Here is a 15,269-nt window from a genome sequence, read left to right on the forward strand (position 1 = left end):
AATATAATTCATTTCCATCTTTGGTGTTAAATAATAACAATAAAATCCACTTAAAATGACAAGAATATTGTGTTTGTAGTAATTCTAGAATTCAATAGAGAAAGAAAGAGAGAAAAGGGAGAGAAAAAGTATAAGAGAGAAGACATGAAAAAAAGATAAGAGATAGAAAATAAAATAGTGAAGTCGAAAGAGGTATTTGAGTCTCATAAAATATATTCGCTTACTAATGTGGAACCTATTTTAAAAATTATGTTGTAATCAATTCCATAAATTTAATAAAGTAGATTTCTCAATGAATTTTCATTAAAATAATTAGTTTCAATTTCTTTTTACTTATTTGCACCCCTTTGGTGGTTTAATACTAACAGAACATTGCTGTCCAAAACTTTGTATAAGCATATGATCACAAAGTATGTTATGATTCTAACAGTTTAGATTATTTCAGTTTGATTTATTCCTATCCAAACCAACTCAAGCCCAACCTCAGGCTTATTCATTTTCAACCACAAACTTGAACCATAGAATCAAACCTAACTCTATATTATGTCATATAAGGTGCTAATTACCTTTTTCTTTTTCTTTTTTCTCTCTGCTTTGCATCATATTTTAGGCTGTATGCTATGAGAATTCAGCTCGAATTTGAGCTCAAGCAGGAGTTCTTACACTTCTAGTTCAATGGGATGTTTTTGCAAGCATCAAGAAGAGCATTTCACTATCATACTGTATCCACAGGAGTAAATAAAAGGCCGCCATTAGTAATTTACAGTGTCAAGAGACATCAACAAGAAAACAAGTTCCATTGCATTGGGAACCTGACTACTGTAAGTAAGGCATACAGGCAGCATATGATAATTTTACTGATATAAACAAATCTAGTAACTTTATTGTGACTGTAAATCTGAATTTACATGCAAGAAATTGCAATACCTCACTAAATTGAAGTGACAAATTTGTGAAGAGAAAATGTGTAGATAACACAACCTGGAGTGAGAAAATGTATCCAGGACAGCCAGCAGCTCATGTAACTGTTGTGCTAATTTAACTGTATTCACAATTCATGCAGGCAATGGTTCCTCCAAAACTGCAATTTGAAATTCAGGCCATTGAGTTGCTTTCACATTTTAAAATTAACACGCAAGAGTGAGATAGAGAGAGACACACACCTTTCCTATTTGTGGAAAGTTCAGCTGATGCAGTTTCAGCATCATCTCCAACTGCATGAGGAGCAACTGGTGGTTTGGTTGGCACATCAGGAAGATCCAACTTTTCTTCATGTTCCTTAGAGGGCAATGGAGTAGGAACTTCTGGCAAGTCTTCAACAGTGAGCTGAAAAAATAACAGCAATAAGTTTATGTGTAAGAAACAGATAATAAGCATATTCCTGAACAATAAACGAGTTGAGAGTTCACACAATAAGAACAACAAACATAAGTCTTCCCAAAGAAGTAAAAGAAGAAGAAAAAAATGTTGCCACTGCAAACACAAGAAAGAAAAAATAATCTATTGGCAGGATTGAATTTCATCTAATTCCCTTTTACCATTGGAAAAATAATCCTTCTTTATCTTCTAAATAATTCATTGCAATAAATGTAAAATACAGCATGTGAAAATGCAATCTAATGCCATGTAGCTCATAGTGAGTAATAACCAGATAGATATAGAGGAGAAGCATGAACTACGATTATGAAATGAAGCATGTGTGCTCATGGTTTAGGTACCTGGTACATAAACTTTCAACATCAACTAAAGAAAGTTAAAGTGTTGATTCAACAAATTATCAAATCACACTTGAATATGTGAAATTGCTTAAATAACACTTGGGATGCTCAAATTTTCTTGAATATTTTGTCAGTTTTTCCAATCCTTGTCTACCACTATTTTATCCATTCTTTATCACCAGCAACATCCAGCAACCTACCCAAAAAAGAAAAAAGAAAAAAGAAAAAACCTGCCAGCACCCACATCGACTAAAAGAACAAAGAAAATGAAGAAACTGAACTCCTGCCAAAGCTAGTTTTACAGTTTTCCACTAAACCACATCTGTGCAAAAATTCATCATGAAGAAGAACAACCAACAGTATCCAAAGAAATTCAACCATAGCAACCACCAACTAGTTTAAACCAAAAAAAAAATTGCAGCCAAAGCAACATACACACATGAGATCATGTTGGGAGAAAACAAAAGGTAATAACAGCTGTTAGGAGGGGGTTTGGATGGTAGATCTGAAAAATCTATGAATAGAAGGGGTCTGGAAGAGAAACAGAAGGAAGCATGGACAGCAGTGTGTTAAAATGGGATACATGTCAAATAAGATTAAGAAGATTAAAAATCATATATGAACTCATCACAAGCTAAAAATACAGTGTCCTTAAACTCAGTCTACGTGTTTGAAGAGTAGACAACCATGTCTGATGCAGAATTAATTTGTGTGCATATTCGTGTATGTGTGTGTGTGATGCTGATGCATGATAAATCTAATGCATACACATCATTTCACTGAAAATTAGACCCATATAGCCAATACAAGGTCCCATCTTGATAGGAAATGAGGCTGAACTCAGTTTGAGTCGAGTATGTGCAGCTGGTTCAATCCATTACAAAATTTCACAAAGAGAAAAAACACAAAGAAAATGAGAGTTAAAGAATTTGGCCATTTAGAACGATGAGTTCAGTTAAACTTTTTTTGGTTTTGCATTAATTTCTCAAGTTTTCTTTTAGTTGAATATACACAGCTGGTTAGTCAATCATAGAATTTTACAAAGAGTAAAACCAAAACCACAACAAGAATTGAAAAAATTTATCTTTAATTGATGAGGTTCAGTTAAATGCATTTTGGTTTTGCATTGATTTTTCAAGTTTCTTTGAGCAGCCTTAGAAAGAGGGAGAAAGACCATTTTTATGTCTAAGAACACTTGATAATATTGGAAAGTTCTATAGTCTGGACTATCTTCCACTTGCAGAAATTAAATCTAACTCTTAAAACTGTTGAAAACCTTAAATATCCAAATATTTCTCTTATGCATAAATTTCAGAAATTATACGTGTGATCCTGTTTAAGAAAATATTCATAAATCATAAAATAAGATCCCAAATTGAAAACTAATGATCCTAAATCAATTAAGACTCTACTTATATATGTTTGTACATAGATTTTGTAACATATGCATTAGCTCAAATTGTACTTCAGTTGAAGAATTCAAATGGGAGGATTAAATTACAGTTATGCTAATTGAGAAGGAAAAACCATTAAAACGTTCATTTTGCCAATGTAAAGATGGATAAGCAAGCTAGGGTACTATATTAAAAATGAAAATAAAACAAAAATAAAAATAACTGATTTTGGATCTTCGTGCTAATTTTTCTTTTCTGTTTGGAAGTGACACCTGCAAGGAGTAGAGTAAGGAATGCAACCTACAGATAGTGAAAAATGATCAACTACTCCAAAAGATACTAGAATTTGTAACCTTTGAAGCGCTGAACTAGTCATCTTATAACCCACAGATCATGTTGTACACAAGAATATATTTTAAACCTTTGCATTTTATGCTCTTTGGTTGGATCATATATGAATTTCCATTAAAAAAATTTCTGTTTACAACAATGTAAGACAACTTGTCATCTAAGATCTATTAGCATCATTAGAAATCACTGAATTTAGGAGGATAAATACAATAGGAATTAGATTCCAATCACTAGTAGATGAAAAATATCTAAAACAGTCTACTAATACATAATTCTAATACTATATCACAAAGAAAATTCCAGCAACTGAGCCACTCTTGAATTGCATGATGTAAATGAAATACTAGGTGTAGTGCCAATGGGACCTTAAGTGTGCCAAATAAATTGCGATGTCCAAGGTAAGATGATGCATAAAAAGATGAGAAGAAAAGAAAAGGCACGCAAAGAGCCTTGAATGCCAAACATTTTCTCATCTTATATTGACTTTCTGAATTCCTATTATTTGTAGCTTTCATATTACTCAAACACTAGGACACCAGAGCTGTTTTATGAAAGCTAACTCCTATCCAAACCATGCAACAGAAAAGCAAAGTCATGATTTTACTGCATCTTATTCTAGCATTCCTGAATAAAAGAGATAAGCAGACAGAGTTGACAAGGATAAGCAGAATCATGACCCTAGACACAAGGACCATCAACTTGACAAAGAAATAAACATGCACACAAAAGTCAAACAATCTACAAATGAGAAATAAATGGGTTTAGCAACAGTAACTTGAAAATATAGAATTAAAATGAATTAAACAAACATAATTCTGAAGGCAGGTTAAACAATATTTTATTTAAAAAAAAAAAAAGAAAGACAGTTGGTGATTGAAAGCACATCGTACCTGAGCTTCTAAGTTCTCGAATTCAGCTAAGATCTCTTCTTCGTCTTCTGCTGATAATTTCTCCCCCAAGATGGCATTAATTTCCTTTTAAGTGCACCAAATATTCAGGATGTTTAGTCCATAATTTATAATAAATGGACAAGAAATAGCAGAAGAAAAATTGGAACAAGTAAGCTGCTGTAGACAAAAACTCATTTTATTTTTAAGCTACAGGTGACATTCACATTAGTGAAATCAACTGATTGGAAAAATTCTAAAGAAACATAATATGTTGACCAAAAACCACCGTTCTGAGGCACATCTCAAAATTACGTATTTTACTTCTGCACTTTTGACAACAGAAGCAGTTAAAGCATCCTCATAAACCCAACTAATTCATATTTCATACTTCTATAGATAGAGAAAATAAAACGCATACAAGTATAAGAAGAACCAAGTCTTGGAAATCAATAGTTGAAATAGGTTTTTCCTTTTAAAAGGTAAAATAGTTTTAACTAGCCAATAGTATAAAGTAATCACTCAACATAAGAAGTATGTGGAATGCTCCTCACAACGTCATTTACAAATGAGGTTGGCAAATCAATCACACTAAGCATGAGCATATATTTTGAAGGCACTTGCAATTATAAGAATTATCAAACCTAACATTCTTCGATTATTCATTGCTTCTAAAATCAGTCACACAACGTGTCCACAAGAACATGATAAGAGCCAGAAGGAAAGGAAAAAAGAACAAAGAGAGGGAGAGTAACTTTTAAACACTGCAGCTACAGTATTATTTCAAAATACAAAAATGCAGAGAGGTATTTTTCACAAGACAGAAAAGATTATTCATGTAAACCTGGATCTTTTTTTCTTCCAGCAGACTTAGCTTATACCTAACAAGATTTTGAAAATTTTCGCAAACGACAACGTATTAAGAAGAAAAAAAAAAAGAGAGAAAGAGAAAGAAGGGGAAATAACACATAGGCCAAAAATACCTGTAAAGCCCTCAAACCATCAAAAATATTTATGAATAAAGATTTGATTTTAATCATTTACGTCATGACTTTTGTTCTGGTTCAGTTAAGTCCAAAAGTCTACATATCAGATAAGCTGGAATGCTTGATCTCTTTCTCCAGCCAAGCTGGCATGGTAAGAACTCAAACACTCTGGCTTGTATGGTGCAAGAGTAGCAAGACAAAGCACTCCAATATTCAAACCAACATCTTTAACAATTGCAGGGAAACAAAATTTAACATCAAACTCACATCTTGATAAGCTTTAGCTTCCTCAGTATCATCCATTAGCTTTTGCACATCATCCAAGTTGATCTCACTTTGTATTGCCTTAACTGTATCAGTACCTGCCTTTAAACTTTCAAAAACAGCTTTCTGCTTGCTGGCTAGTTCAATATCTGCCAACTGAACCAAAAACAAAGGTAGAGTTATAGGAGTATCTAAGTTTGTTACCAATCAAGAGAATGAACTGATTGCAGAGTTATTCTGAGGTAATTATTTTCCATACTCATTGTGCCTTTCCTAATCTTTGTATCTATTTTTTATTAAAAGTGACACTATATGTGTTTTTCTTATTTTATTCTTAGGCAAGTGTTAGATAAGGTACACTGCATGAGCATTGACCTTCTTGTTTTTCAAGAAACAGATTTGTATACAAGTTATTGCTTCTAGCCGAAAGTTAATGAAAGCAACAACCAAAAACTCCATAATACAGAGTTAATCAAAGAGGGAGGATGATATTCCACTCTGTATAGCCAAAATCAGTTTGAGACCTGCATCCTTACTATCATTACTTGCCAACATTAGTAAGCAAAGCACCCACTTGCTTCAACAGCATACAGAATTTTGAAAAATAACCAAAATCCTCATCATACAGTTGTTGAATTATTAAAGAGGGCAGGTGACTATGCCTTCAGTTCTTCCATAAACAAAAGCATATGGTGTGTAGAAATCCATGGACCATATGAATTTTTTATAAGCAAATAGCGATGGTGGAAACTTTTCTTTTTATATTTTAGTTGACATATTCTTTCATTCATGGGAGATTCATGGGAGGCCCAAAGGGTCGTGGGCTACACAACAGGAGTACAGCACTCACCATAAAGGCAAAAACTCACTTAGTGCAGAGGTGAAGATTTGAATTTAAGACCTCCACCTCCCAAGAGCAACAAGGAAGACAATAAGAAAGAGAGAACACTTAAAGAAATTTATAGCGTAAACCATATTCTTCCAGTACTTACTTGTTGCTCAACATTAATAAGCCATGTATCCACTTGTTTCAACAGTTCTTCTTGTGTTTTCTTCTTCTTTAATGCTAGCAAGGCTCTATCCTTTCTCTTCTGAAGAATCAACTCTCTAGCAGCTTGCTTTTCTGCTTCAATAACTTCTTCAAGCTGGTAAAATACACAACATAGAAACATTAACACAAAAAATTCACTACATTAATTGACTTCCATGAGGATTTTTACATGTCTATACTCTAATCATCCAAAATATTCCAGAAATTGCTCATCTCAAAATAAATAAATAAACAAAAGAGAAATTAAAAATTTCAATTACAAACTATATATAGGCTTGGCTTGACTTGATTTATGGAATGATATATTAATAAAATCTATTAGTCAGTCATTAGAGCCTTCTAACCTAAAAAAGAGGGAGGAGTTCCACGGACTGGGAAGAATAGATTTTGGTTTAGGCCAAACAACACACCACATTGGTAGGAATAGGCCCCCTCAAGAAGGGGCAATTCGCCGTTGTGTTGATTTTTTAAAATGACAGTATATAATTTTTTTTTATTTTCTTTTGACTTGTAGTATATGTGGTCTGCATTGCACTATCCCTGCACTGATATACAAGTTGGTTTTGTGGACAATTGAATTTGTAAGCTATAGTTAAAGCATTCCACTACGTGATCACAAATTATTCAAACAAAAACAATCCATGATCTCAAAATCTGCAAACTTACAATTATTTGCAATTATATAGATATCAGGATATCCAATCTATCAACCATAAATTACTTACGCCTACGCATGCAATCAGAACTCATAAAGGTTAACAGCTGCAGCTGCAGCTGCAACAGCAACGCGGAGTAAATCTACTAAACCACCAATGAAGAAAACTGGTTTAGAACACATGAATGGGTAACGCATCTCAGATAATAAACAGAATTTTGGTAATAACAAAGAGCAAATAAAGTATTTCAGATAACTACAAGAAAAGCATGCTGGAAAATGTGCACTTCCATCCACCTTGGGTATCTTGCAGTTGCATTTCACATTCAACTTTTTCACTTGATAGATCAAGCATAAAATTGAGAAAACCAAAGCCTGGCTATACACTGAACTATGACGAGAACAAAAAGTTTTAAAGGAATAACAAGCATGGTATAATCCCCAAAAAAGGGAGAAAACCAGCTACATTAGGCAATTTTCTATACTGAATCTTCTTTATTTGCTAAAAGAGAGGAAAAAACACGTCTCCCTTGGCAATAGTTTCTTTCTGCCTTGATGCATGGGAGAGGTAGCCGAATTAGGATATCACTATTGGCACCGACTTCGCAGGAAATTGTGATCCTATTTTATCAAATAAATGAATTCAAATCAGTAGCAAGAATGTTTTGAAGTGCTTTTGTGTGGCCGCCCGCACTGCAACTATATTGGGAAGAAATAGGATTCCAGATTCCAAATCAGGATCCTACAAACTCCCTGCAAACAATACTTTATAAATTTTCTTAAATTATGTCCCATTATTTTCCCTTTTATAATTGTTATGCTCAAAAACCACACACCTGGCTCGAGCTAGTGAACAACCTTGCTCTAGAAAATACATCGACTCCCACAATAACATATTTCTGCTGAGCTCATGCATTCCTTAACTGGTCCTTTTTACAATTGCAATCCCAAAAATCATTTTTCTGCTCACAAGTGTAGGTTCATTTGCAGTATGCAACAATACTCCAGGAGTCAGAATCAGTTATCACATATCGACGGACTAACGATATCTCCAGAGTCCACATTTTGAAATCATTAAGAACTAAGAAATGCAAGAGATTAGTTGTCGCTCCACTTCTTCCCAGTTATAATCTTAGTGAACAAGGAATGGATACGAGTTTTAATCAAAATAAACAGCAGGACCTTAATTCCAACTTCAGCAAACTCAATGGCATATCTCAGGTTATCAGTCATTCATCACAACAAGAAAATGTAAAGGCAGCAGCATTACTAATCAAAAGCATAAAAAATAGATTAAGAAAAATCCAACTGTTTGCAGATAGTCAATAACCATCCCCACTGAAGTTCATAAAAATCATCAACAATGCGTGATCCCATTTCATGCCTCTCTTCCATTCGACAATCAAAATAATTCAAATATTCAAAGAAATTACAAACCCAATAATAACTAACTAACTAACTGATTAACCTTTTGCTGATATTGTGCAAGCTTGCGGCGTTGGGTTTTGAGGGAGAGAATTGCTCGATCAACATCTGTGATCTTTGGTTTCTTCACAAACAAATTCCCCATCGCTTCCTAATAAATTCCGAATTTCAACTGTTAATAACTAAAACGTTTGAGACAATTTCAACCCAATTCAAAAAAAATCAAACTTGTTCAGTCAACCAAAAATTACCAATTTAGTCAAAATTGCTCATTACCAAAATTTACAATTGAACTTAGAACCAGAAGAAGAAAAAAGACATGAGAACTGAAATCACCTGCAAATCGCAACACTTGGAACTTGTCACTGTATATATACGCTTTAACAACTCCTCTTCCAATAAGCTTATTGTCGTTTGTTGCTTAAGCGTGGAAGAGGATCGCGTGGCCGAGGTGAGGAACTACTGCGGTGGCACAGAGACGGACAGATGCTCCGGTTCAAGGAACCAAAGAAATGGAATGATGAGTTAGCAATAACTTTTTGACAGCTCAGTTTTCTCCGGCAGAGGATTTGTGGTTAAATATGGATAAAGGATCATTCTCACCCCTAAACTTGTATAACAGTGTCAAAAAGGATCAAATTAAGCTTTTCAATCAAAAATAATCCTGCAACTCATACACTTTTTATTCAAATTAGTCCTTTATCTTATAATTTTAAAAAATAAGTATAAAAAGTATATCGTGGTTTCACCATTTCATAATTTGAGAAGGATGTATTCAATTAAGACTTTTAAAGACTTTGATGAAGTTAAAAATTCAATATGAATTAAATAATGACTTTAAAAAGCTTTGTATAAGTAATGAGGTATTCAATATAGATTTTTAAAAAGTCTCTAAAAGTTATGAAATATTCAATTACAACTTTTAAAAAGTCTTTAAAAGTATGTTGGTATTTAAAAAGTTATTGACTTTTATAGACATAAACTTTCGTATACTTTTAATACTTTTTATGTATTATTATGAATAAAAATTCTCAAAATTTCTCTTTCACTTTTTATCAAGATTTTAATAGACATTTTTTTTTAAACTCATTTTCCTTCTTTTCAAATTTTTTGCATTATCTTCTTCATTTCTGTTTACTATATTCTTCATCTTAAAAGATATAAGAAATTATGAAACTTTTAAAAGTTAAAGATTATTTATTAATAATATTTTTTTTTACTTACACATACAAAATAATTAATTAAAAATTTTTAAATTTACTTTTAAAAGGGTCTCATAAAAATATGAATTTAAAATGAAATATTTAATGAATTGTTTTGAGCAAACAACCCCACTATATATAGACTTATAGATTTTATTAGGAAAATTATTTTGATAATTCTTTTTTGTTGGTAAGCATAATTGTCGGTTTAAGTATTTTTTAAATGATTTAGTAAGCATGGTTATTATTGGTTTAAGTATTTATCAAATAAGTGATAAACAAGTATAACGAGTATGACATGAATTTGGTGGTATAATTTGAGATAAATTGTAATATGATAATTTCATTTAAAAAATATTATTCTCTTTATAAAAAAATAATATTCATGTTGTGAGATAAAAATAATTTAAAACTAGTATGAATTTTATACAACAATAAAATTAAGTATGTTATTTTACATATAATATTTATGTGGAATAATGTTTAAAGTAAACGGAAAAGAATAAAGAAAATAATAAAAGTAAAATGATTAAATTTATTTTTAAATAATTAAATAATAGATAAATAATAGCTTGTGAAAATCAATAAAAGTCTATCAATATCTATAAAAGTATGTTTAAGTAAAGTCCATGATAGTCATTCATTGAATCATAAACTTTGTAAAATTCATTAAAAATTCAGGAACTCTTTAAAAATAATTCACTTAAGAAAAAGTCTATAAAAATCTTTAAAGTCTGAATAAAATACACCATTCTTAGAGTATGTTATTATTTTATACAAAAAGAGATATATAGACAAATTATAACAAAATAAGGTATCTCACTGATCTCACCGTTAAAAATATCGATTAGTAAGGATTTAGCCATTTCACTCTAATTAACTATCATTATCATTTTTTCAGTGTTTAATTATATAAGTTTAGAACTTATAGCTCAAAACATTATTGTTTGACCATTAAATCGACTTTATCATATTAATGAATTTTCAATTGTGATTTAATAATCAAATAATAGAATTATAAATTTTTAAACTTCAAACTCATGCACTTAATAATAATGGCTGATTGGAATGACGATGGCTGAATCTTTACAAATCGAGACTTTTTAATAATAAATTATATTTTTCATCACGATATGTAACCATATATATCTATTTATTTAAAAAAAAACAAATGCATACTTCAAGTTGTTAAATGGTGAAACCATAAATTTTTTTTATACTTATCCCTAATTTTTATTTTGATAATCTTGCTTAATTTTATAAGTAGAAATTAATCAATAAAAAAGATAAATTTCAAATATATTAATCGACTCACAATGTTTAAAAATTTATTATGAAATTTTTGAAGTTTGATTTCGTTAATTAAAAGCTTTTGGCTCTTAATTAGAAATTTGTTAAAATATTTTGTTAGTAAATGTACAAAAAAGTGGCCAAAATATTGAAATTTTTAAATTACTATTGAGAGATGATTTTGATGTTTAAATAAATTACTATCTTGTTCTTGAAATGTATTATAATGTACTAATATGTTCCACTTTGATTAATGTTAGTAAATTTTATAAAATACTTTTTTTTAATTGAATTGAAATATTAAAAATTAAATAATATCACAAATGGGTTATATAAGTTTTATGCATGACATTTAAATATAATTTTTAATATATAAATGAAATCAATAATGATTTATTTAGTAATGATTCTAATATGACTTTTCTTGTTTGTCTTTTGATAGAGAGGTTAGAAATTAAATTCAAGCTTAAAAAAATGGTTTTGCTTGTTTTGAAGATCAAGGAAAAGAACATCAGATGTGGTTGGAGGGACAGAACTCCAAACCAGTGAGCCAGACAAAGAATCACTCCCAGCTAAGACATGGGCAGCATGATTGACAAAATGGTTTTTGCTTTTTAACTATCAGTTAAATACTATTTACCTCTTGTTTTTACTTTTTATCTAACAGTTAAATACTATTCACCTTTTTAGATTTTATTGAATAATATAATTCGGTGTATTTGTCTGCTGATAAAGAACTAAATTAATAATTTAATATTACAATTTAATTTTAAAATTTATTATAAGTATTAAATTTGTCTAAAATTAATTTTATTAAGTTAACGTAAAATTTTATCTTTAATATAAGTTAATTTTAGAGTCTAATTAAAATAATAAATTTAATATTATTTTATTTATTTATATCTTTTATTTTTTAACATAATTTAATTCTAAAAAATTTAAACGTATTAAAATCATATATTTTTATTTAATATTATTAAATTATTATGTAATTTAATTTTAAATTTTAAAATAAAATAAATAGTTAAAAATATTAGACACTAAAAGTAAATTATATTAAAAATGCAAATTTTACTCGTATTAATTTTATTTTAATGGTTAAAAAAATTCTATTTTTACATACAAAATTATCATATGATTTTTTTATTAATATTGAATTTGTCAACTTAGTGTCTAGATTATTTCACTAGATTAAGACATGAATATTTAATTTAATTTTTACTTCTTATATATATAATATATAATAATAATAATAATAATTTTATTATTTTGAAATAGAAATATTTATTTTATATTAATAGTTATATAATAATTTAATAATATTTAGTAGAAGCAATTTAAAATATTTAAACTTACTTGAAATAAATTATATTAAAAATATCAAGAATTAGAGTAAGAAAAATATATTAAATTTATTATTCTAGTTAGACACTAAAACTAACTTATGTTAAAAATTAAATTTTATTATAATTTGATAATAAAATTAATTTTAGACGAGTTTGATATTTCATAATAAGTTTAAGGATTAAATTGTAATTTTAAATTAACTAATTTAAGCATTCAACTAACAAGAAAGAGGATACAGTAAAACCTCGATAAATTAATAACTTTGACTAAATAATAATTTTCTTCGGTCCCGAGTTAGGCCAATGGAATAAAATAATAATTTCACTAAATTTATAAGATAATAATTTTTAAAAAATTCCTTAAGGCCCATTGAAAATGTAAAATAATAATTCATTAAATACATATATAAATTACATATACTGTGTAAATTCATAAAATAAAGTACTTTCTAGATAAGTTTTATTTTTAAATTTTATTTCTTTCCTAAAATATGTATATATAGTTAATTGTTTCTTCTTTGCAAGTGAACTAAATTCAATTTCATCTTTAATCTTTTGTAAAGCTTAGACCACATATGGTATATTTTTCTTATGTTGAAACAAGTAATTTTTCAAGGTCTCTATCGCAAGAAAAGCCTCTTTTGGAGAAATATGCGGTAAAACATTACTATTATCTGGATCTTAATTATTATTAGCTGGCATACCCATTACTGCTTCAATAATTTCTTTATCTGTTGGTGATTCCATTAAAGCTTCATTTTCACTAGGATAATTTAAAATTTGCTCAATGTTCATGGCATTTCTATAATGCAGATTAAAAATAATTTCTTCAAGTCCATGAATCCCTTCAACGTCACCAATTTCTTGTTCTAAAGGCATACCTTACTCGAATCGAATTTTACAATGTTTGAAACAATTTGCAATAGTTGTTGTCTTTACATCAATATTTCAAGCAGCATTAATAAAATTGATAGTATCTAGCATTATTAAATTTTTCAAGATTTATTGCTTCCATCTCATAACCTTCCAAAATGCTAGAATAAAAACGACGCCGATAATAAACTTTAAGTGTCCGAATAATTCTAGCATCACATAGTTGAGTTTTTTATGTTGTATTTAGAGGCAAAAAGAATAATTCAACATTTCTCAAGTCTTCAATAACTTTGGGATGGGCTGGGCAATTGTCTATGATAAGCAGCACTTTTCTACCGGTTATTCTATTGTCAAACCAACGAACAAATTCTTAAAAAAGTAATCCAGTCATCCATGCTTTCTTGTTGGCTTGATAATGACAATTAAGATTGTCAATATTTATATATTTTAAAGCATATGGGATTAGCAAACTTACAAATAATCCACAGAGGTACTTTATCTAAACCATCCTCATTGTAACAAACAACAACAACAAGTCTTTCCTTATCTTTTTTTCGTCCTTCTAATTGCTTTGTAGCTAGTGAATGATCAGCTTGCAAACGATAAAATAATCTTGTTTCATCCATATTATAAATATCATTCCAATGAAACTTGTCTAATTCAGCTTGAATTTTAGGTAAAGCATTTTCAATATTCTTCATGACAACTAAACCACTTTCACAGAACTTTCTATAAGACTTAATTCTATGTCTCGCCTTGAACCGCTCTAGCCAACCATTTGAGAAGTTAAAATCTAAATCTGTATCACCATATATTTTATGTAGAAATTATTTTGCTTTAGTTTGAATCATTTCTCCGATCATGTTCACTTTCTCTTGATATTGGAGAAACCACTCATATAATATCTTTTCTAATTCAGGATATTTGGCTGATTTGTGCCTTTTAACATTGCTATTTGCTATCTCTTTTGATAAATATTCTGCTGACCTTTTGAGAGTATTTGATATTATTCCTTGGCTGAGGGAGAGATCAAACTTTTGTTGAACCCATTGTTACAAATCTTTTTTACTTGAAGAGGGATGCTCATTTTTGTACTCACATAATACTTTTCACATCTTATCTGCTAGTGTAAATTTTTTTACACATTTCAAATGAGAAGCCATGGAGGAGAAGATATATATGAATTTTTATTTTTTGATATATGAAATTAAAGTGCACATTTCTATTTATAAACATTGTATTGTACACTTGAAACATTTCATATTCTAATGTACATGCATGCATTGCATTTTAAACCACATCATTCCCAAAATTAGCTCTCATATAGTGCATTATCGTCCATCATGCATCTAGAATATCAAAGATCATTTCTAAATTCTTTAATTACTTCATTAATTTTATATGAATTTAATAAAGCTGATATATATAATATTAACTATTCTCTAAAATAATAAATATATTAATTTATCGATAAATTAATAAAATGTTAATTTATCGATAAAATAATAACCTCTATAAGATAGTAATTTTTCATGGTCCCAAGGTTATTATTTTATAGAAGTTTTACTGTAGTAGTTACTATTTAGTTTTATTAAAACTCAATAGAGTTTTGATGCAATAAAAAAATATAGGAATCCACTCATATATTAGAACAAATTACGGTAGATAAATAGTATTTAACTCATAGAATAATAATAACACATTTTAAATTAATATTAAAAAAAAGTATAACATTTAAATTTTAACGATGATTGGTTACATAGTGAATTTTTGATTCAAATTCACATAATTTTTTTTAATAATTTAATTTAAAATTGTGGTTAACTT

The 15,269-nt window shown here is 29.3% G+C and overlaps 1 protein-coding gene and 1 pseudogene across 1 annotated transcript; both read right to left on the bottom strand.

The window, feature by feature from the left end:
• Nucleotides 1-780: 780 nt before the first annotated feature.
• On the bottom strand, nt 781-9,299 carry LOC8280395 (vacuolar protein sorting-associated protein 20 homolog 2). The gene is made up of 7 exons (XM_048372242.1): nt 9,068-9,299; nt 8,775-8,882; nt 6,593-6,745; nt 5,604-5,756; nt 4,354-4,437; nt 1,164-1,326; nt 781-1,081 (listed from the first exon to the last, which is right to left on the bottom strand). Exons 2-7 carry the CDS (start codon nt 8,874-8,876, stop codon nt 1,056-1,058), a joined length of 681 nt encoding a protein of 226 aa, XP_048228199.1. The 5' UTR covers nt 8,877-8,882; nt 9,068-9,299; the 3' UTR covers nt 781-1,055.
• Nucleotides 9,300-13,451: 4,152 nt separating this feature from the next.
• LOC107262396 lies at nt 13,452-14,605 on the bottom strand (annotated as a pseudogene).
• Between the last annotated feature and the right edge of the window lie 664 nt (nt 14,606-15,269).

This window comes from Ricinus communis, chromosome 3, assembly GCF_019578655.1.
Source record: "Ricinus communis isolate WT05 ecotype wild-type chromosome 3, ASM1957865v1, whole genome shotgun sequence".
Classification (NCBI taxonomy): domain Eukaryota; kingdom Viridiplantae; phylum Streptophyta; class Magnoliopsida; order Malpighiales; family Euphorbiaceae; genus Ricinus; species Ricinus communis.